We start from the raw sequence: 5951 nt of genomic DNA, 5'->3' as shown, positions 1-5951 counted from the left end.
AAGCTTTTATTGTCTTTTTAGCAATGCAGCTAAAGAAGTCACTTGGACATTAATGTATTAGATTTTCATATGTTTTGCTTTTGGACAGCTAAAGTGCAACGTTGCAACTGTTATATCTCTAATTATATGTATAATGTGCATTTGATAATTTACAGACAGATTTACAAATATTATTTAGATATAAAATGTTTAGATAAGTAAATGATGCAGTTCAGTATTTACATCTAATTGAAAGATGTTTATGTTTCTGACCTTCATTGATGTAAATAAACTTATTGGAGCATTAAATAGGATTACATTTTGTTCGCTTCTTGTGTCATTTTTAAAATAAAACAACATTGAGGTGCCTTCACAACAGATGGTAATTTTAATGTCTACTGATTACGTTTTGTTTTGTTTTGTTTTGTTGTTGTTGTTGTTGTTGTTTTGTTTGTTTGTTGTTGGGGTTTTTTGGGATCTCTCATTTTCATAGCTTCTTTAATTTCTTTGTCTAACCAGAGTGTTGTGGTATTCCTGGTAGTAAACTTCCTTAATGGTGTACGTTTCTCCACCAGAGGCAAACATATATTATTAAACTTCAACAGAGCAATTTCAGAATTATTTGCTGCTATCATTTCTGACCAACAGATTTCTTTCACATCATTAACAAATAAGTCATGGTTGAACAGTTTGTATGATCTTTGAAATATGATTGTGGGTTCTGGTCTACTTACTTTAGTGTTTCTAATGACTATGATCAGGTTATGATCACTACTGCCAGTGGGCACAGACAATATCTTACTAGATAGCTCCGGAACATTTGTCAAAATATGATCAATGTACGTAGATGTTTTGGTGCCATCATGCTTTATACATATTCTTGTGGGTTTATTTATGACTTGAGTGAGTCCACATGAATTGGTTGCAGTTTGCATCTTGTTCTTCAGAGGACAATTTTGAGAAAACCAGTCAATGTTAAAGTCTCTCATTAAGTAAATATCCTGACCCACAACAGTATTATTAGCCAACATTTCACAGATTGTATCAAGATATTCATTATTAGCGCTAGGTGGTCTGTAACAGCGACCTAGGAGGATAGGCTTTCGTTAAGGTAGATGAGCTTGTAACCATAATATTTCAATATTATATTGCATGACATCAGTACACATTTTCACAGGCACATGATCCTGAACATAGAAAGCTACCCTCCCCCCTCACCATATCTATTCCTATCATTTCTGTAAATGTTGTGACTTTTATTTTTTGGTTCGTTTTCTTCAGGGGAGGGTTCCGGTTGGTTTTTTGAATTGGCAGTTTTTTGCATTTTTTGTTCAATTAGCGTTTCGTTGCCTTCTTTTTTTTTTGTTTCTAAGACTGTTTATGTAAACATGTGCAATACTTAACTTAACCCACTATTTGAAATGCAGAAACTTGACAACTATGGATCTTGGTCTTTCTCTGTCAGCTTCTGGTCTACCTGTGCGGTGTGCACAATCCACCTCTATCTCCCGCTTTAGTTCAAACTTCTGCTTCAGCATGTATTTTACTTTCTCTTCTGAGTCCGCCCAGGATTCACCTGGGGCCTCTGGTAGTCCATCTGTCATGATGCTGTTTCTTCTCGATTGACACTCCAGGTACTCTTGCTTGTCTAGAATGACCTGTAGACTTTCGCATATCTTTATAACGTGTGTTGGGGTTTTGTTGCAATGATCAGACTGTTTTGCTTGGGTGATCTTCAGTTCATCCACATCTTTCTGTGTAAATGGTATGCTTATTTTCAGATCTTGCACTTCTTTAGTGATTGCATCCATTCTGGAATTAGTCAAGTCCATTAAGACTTTAACAAAGTCTTTAAAAATGTCAAGTTGTTGCTGTAATAGAGCAGTGAACACATCTTTCTGATGATTCAATAAGTCATTTAACTGAGTGAGTGATAAATATTCTTCATCAGTGTTTCTTTGCTGCTTTGGTCCCATTTTCTATGTACCGGAGGATGCAGGCAGTGGTACCAGGTTGCCGAGCTTCGATGGGTTAGCAGCAGCAGGTTAGTCTAGCAGCACAGGTGTCTGTCAGCAGCCGGGAACAACTTGAAGCTAGTTGTTTGTTAGTTGCTGGCACTAAATCTGGGCCTGGAGGCAGCTGGTAGATCAGGCGCACACATCTGTATAGTGATCTCTATAGTTGTTAGTGTGGATGGGCCATAACAGTAAAACTATTCTCTGCACCTTACAACTCATTTTACTGCTCACCTTACCCTGCACACTATTTATTTTGATAGTTTTTATGTCTACATTGCTTATATATGATGTGCATAATCTTTATTCTTATTCTTTTTTGATAACATGCATAGCTGTACATAATGTTTATTTCAACAACAACAACAAAAACCAGACTGATGTCTGGGATCATGTTGTGTCTGGATCTCGCCGCTAGATGACGCTGCGGCGGCGGAGGCGCTTAGACTGGAAAGACCGAAGAAGAATACAAACGTCTGTGAGTTACCACCAGAGCTCCCGGTGCCACCGCTACACGTTAAACATGAAATAAGTCACTGTACTTTCAACTATTTTAACTCAATTAAAACCATAAAATGTGGCGGCTAAACAAAGTTCGGCACAAAGCGGGCCGACAAGGCGACGGTTTGGAGGAGCTCAGACTGAAGAGGCGAGAACACGAGAGAGGTGAGTCTGTTTATACGTTAAGATGCGTTTACTCTCTTTAAACACACATTTAAATATAATATGTTAAACTACGATAACTAGCTGGCAAGTGCAACGATGAGCTGCTACCTGTTGGTTAAAGTCAACACTTTATGTGGCAAAGAGGCTGCAACGTTTAGGCTAAATTACAAGAAATACTGGCAGCTTGGAGCTGAACCGAACCGTATTTAATGTCATAAATGTCTTTTTTAAATTATTATTATTATTTTTAAAAATCTAATTACTTCTTCAGTACGTTTTGGTATGATTATTACCAAAAGTGGGTGAATGATCAGTTTACTTTCCTATTATCTCTACCCCATTCAATGTTTCACGTCTCTAAAGAAGTAATTGACTTTTTTTCCCCAGTTTTATTTAAAGGACTAGTTACACATAAACTTGGGTAACAATTTAAATTGTGATAATTTTCTGGAAGTTTAAATTGCTGGGGTCAGATTGAACCTAAGGATAAAAAGATGTCAGTAAATTAAAAGGTAATAGGAGGGTTAAATAAACCGCCTAAGCCCATCACACCCAGTCTCCAAAACCCTCCCACTAAGATTAACAACAGTAGATATAGAAAATAAAACAAGTGAATGATTTTGAATGATTGCAACATTTCTAAATTGTCAAAAGAGTATTTCTTGCCATTAAAAGAGGAAAAACTAAAACTTTGTAAAAACTAGATTAAAAAAAAAAAAAAAAGTCCAGTCCGCAAAGTTAAAACAGAAAGCAACAAAACTGAATACACCTGTGATCACAAGTTAGAAACCCTTAGATCACTGAAATAAAACTGAGTACACCTGTGATTATCAATTAGCCCACCTGCATGAACATAGTTCTCAAATGACCTGTGAACACCACAACTTTATCTGTTCTGGACCTGAAGTCTGTCTATCTGCACGTCTGCATCATGGCTCCATGTGGAGAATAACTGTCTCAGGAATTTAGAAAATCTCAGTGTTTTGCAAAGATTTCACCACGATGTAAGAGGATACAGAACAATCAACGGACAAAAACCACTCACACACTCTCACAGTTACAGCAGTAATTAGTAAGTACAGAAAAGCCACAGTACCACAAATCAGAGCTGCAAAGTGACCCTGCACTTCTTCCACAGCCAAGCTCTGACAAAGAGACAAACAAGTGCCTCAGACTTACAGTGGCTTTGTTTGGATTTTTAGGCCAACTAGTAAAATTTTTGTTCTCATCAAGCATGACATTCAGCAGCAAGGTATGACCATGTTGTAAAAACGCTACAACAATTAGTACATTTTCTTTCCCTTGTTTTCTTTAACATAAATATGAAATATTGTCTGTAATTAGTTTAATTAATTAGTTCTGCCCAAACCATAATTTAGCAGCCCGTAAGTCAAAATGACAACACAGTGTCTATATGTTAAAGACCAAACAAAATCCATGTTGACATCTAGTTTGTCCAGCATCTGTTTTCCCCCGTCGTGAATGTCTAACTCATAGGCAGCTTTTTTTTAAATCATTTTAATCATGGTTTGTAGGGCACTTTTATGTTGAATTTCCTAGTACGGTAATTTGCATTAAGTGTTTGGATTTCTGTCTGTGTTGATTGTAAAGCACTGAGACAGGCCCGCAGAGACAGACAGCTTGTGAGCAAGAGACTTCTGCTGAGTGAAGATGAGGAGCAGCAAGACATCACCATGGACACAACCGCAGGAGAACAGGTGAGTGGCAGATGATGGATAATTTGTTGGCAGGTTCAATAAAATGACAAACCCAACCAACCTGCCAATTTCATCATTTCCCCAGGACGTGGTCAGTTTGGTTCACAAACTTCAACACAGCGGCCCGGAGAAGGAAACCAACCTGAAGGCCTTGAGTAAAGCTCTGCGTGACCCATCAGCACAGCTCACCTTCATCAAGTACGGTCAAAACCTCTGTTGCCACATTAAATGAGTTTAAATGATGTTATTTGCATTTATTATCATGTCCATCGTGTCGTTCCCTGCAGGCAGGAGAACAGCATGCATCTGCTGGTCGGCCTCCTCACTGGCTCAGATGCTCAGTGCCGTCTGCAGGCTGTTCGGTGTCTTCATGAGCTGTCTCACTCTCCCCACAAAAACGTGGCACCAGCCTGTCTCCCTGCCACGTCCTACCTGCTCACCTACCTGTCTGGCCCGAGCACCAAGTTCACAGTGAGCAAACATTCATCCAAGGCAGTGTGTGTAATATTTCTGCCTAGTTATGCAGGAGATTTGTGACTTACTGTATGTGTATATTCATATGTACACAGGAGCTGTGTCTCTACACACTTGGTAATATTTGCCCAGACAGTGATGTTGTAAAAGAGAAGCTCCTGGCACAGGGGATCATACCAGCTCTGACCAGCTGTATGGAGGTAAACTAACATGGCTCATTGGTCTTTAACACTGTGACAAAACCTCAGCTTTAATAGAGGACACACACAAACATCCTCACTGTGACTTTTTACATCTTTTTAACTAATTTGTCTGAGTCAGATTTCCCACGTAGCCCTAAACTGGTGCTACACAATGTAACATGTATGTTAAAGTGTCTCTCTGCATGTTTTCGTCTTTGTCCAGAACCAGAGACATAACCTTGCAGTGGTAGAAGCTGTGGGCTTCACCCTCTCCCAGCTTCTCCAGACCAAAGATGCAGCAGAGAAAATAATCCCGTAAGTACGCTGTTGGCTCACAATTCCTCACTTCAGACTACATTGCCGCTGTCTCAGAAAATATCAAATAATTTGTGTTGTGCTCGCATTTAACACTGTTGTCAATCGTGTAGCTGTCTCGCTCTGTGTCTGCAGGATGGTCCTGGCCTCCCGCTTACCTTCACACTTGTTATCAGTCCTCACTCCCGACCCCAAGTTCGGCCTGGCTCCTGCCATTGAGTGTGCGTGGTGTCTGCACTACCTCACGTGCAGGTGAGAGCTGAAGGATATTCTCAGCAAAAGCTAACAGTTTGTTATATTTATTTATTTGTTATTGTTGGTAATTTCTCCTTAAGTTACTGAACATAATTGTGATGATCTGCCTCTTTTCTGCCTTTATCAGCTCTGAGGATAACAGGGAGCTGCTGTCTGGAGGCGCCCTGTTGCAGTGCAGTTCCCTGTTAGTGTCACTAGGCCGCGCTGTAGCAGAGGGAAACAAAGATGAGGGAATAGAGCTGGTAAGGAAACAAATAGATCAAATGCAGTATATTTTTATGTTAGTTGGTCTTTGCCATTTATTTGTATTTGTTAGTTGCTTTTATTTGTTTTGTTTCTATTTTTGC

At 39.3% G+C, this 5951-nt stretch overlaps 1 protein-coding gene across 1 annotated transcript in view; it reads left to right on the top strand.

Annotated features, from left to right (window-relative positions):
* Positions 1-2496: 2496 nt before the first annotated feature.
* tmco6 (transmembrane and coiled-coil domains 6) overlaps positions 2497-5951 on the top strand; it is a 6614-nt gene continuing 3159 nt past the window's right edge. The window contains exons 1-8 of the mRNA XM_008293149.1: positions 2497-2660; positions 4272-4378; positions 4464-4576; positions 4666-4849; positions 4948-5052; positions 5258-5349; positions 5485-5601; positions 5732-5846. Coding sequence (XP_008291371.1) covers positions 2570-2660; positions 4272-4378; positions 4464-4576; positions 4666-4849; positions 4948-5052; positions 5258-5349; positions 5485-5601; positions 5732-5846 — 924 coding nt within the window. The 5' untranslated portion in view covers positions 2497-2569. The remainder of the gene's footprint in view (positions 2661-4271; positions 4379-4463; positions 4577-4665; positions 4850-4947; positions 5053-5257; positions 5350-5484; positions 5602-5731; positions 5847-5951) is intronic.

The sequence above is a fragment of the Stegastes partitus genome, unplaced genomic scaffold, assembly GCF_000690725.1.
Source record: "Stegastes partitus isolate 25-593 unplaced genomic scaffold, Stegastes_partitus-1.0.2 Scaffold860, whole genome shotgun sequence".
NCBI classification, from domain to species: Eukaryota; Metazoa; Chordata; class Actinopteri; family Pomacentridae; genus Stegastes; species Stegastes partitus.
The sequence above is the reverse complement of the archived record's forward strand: the minus strand, read 5'-3'. Positions and strand labels throughout refer to the sequence as shown.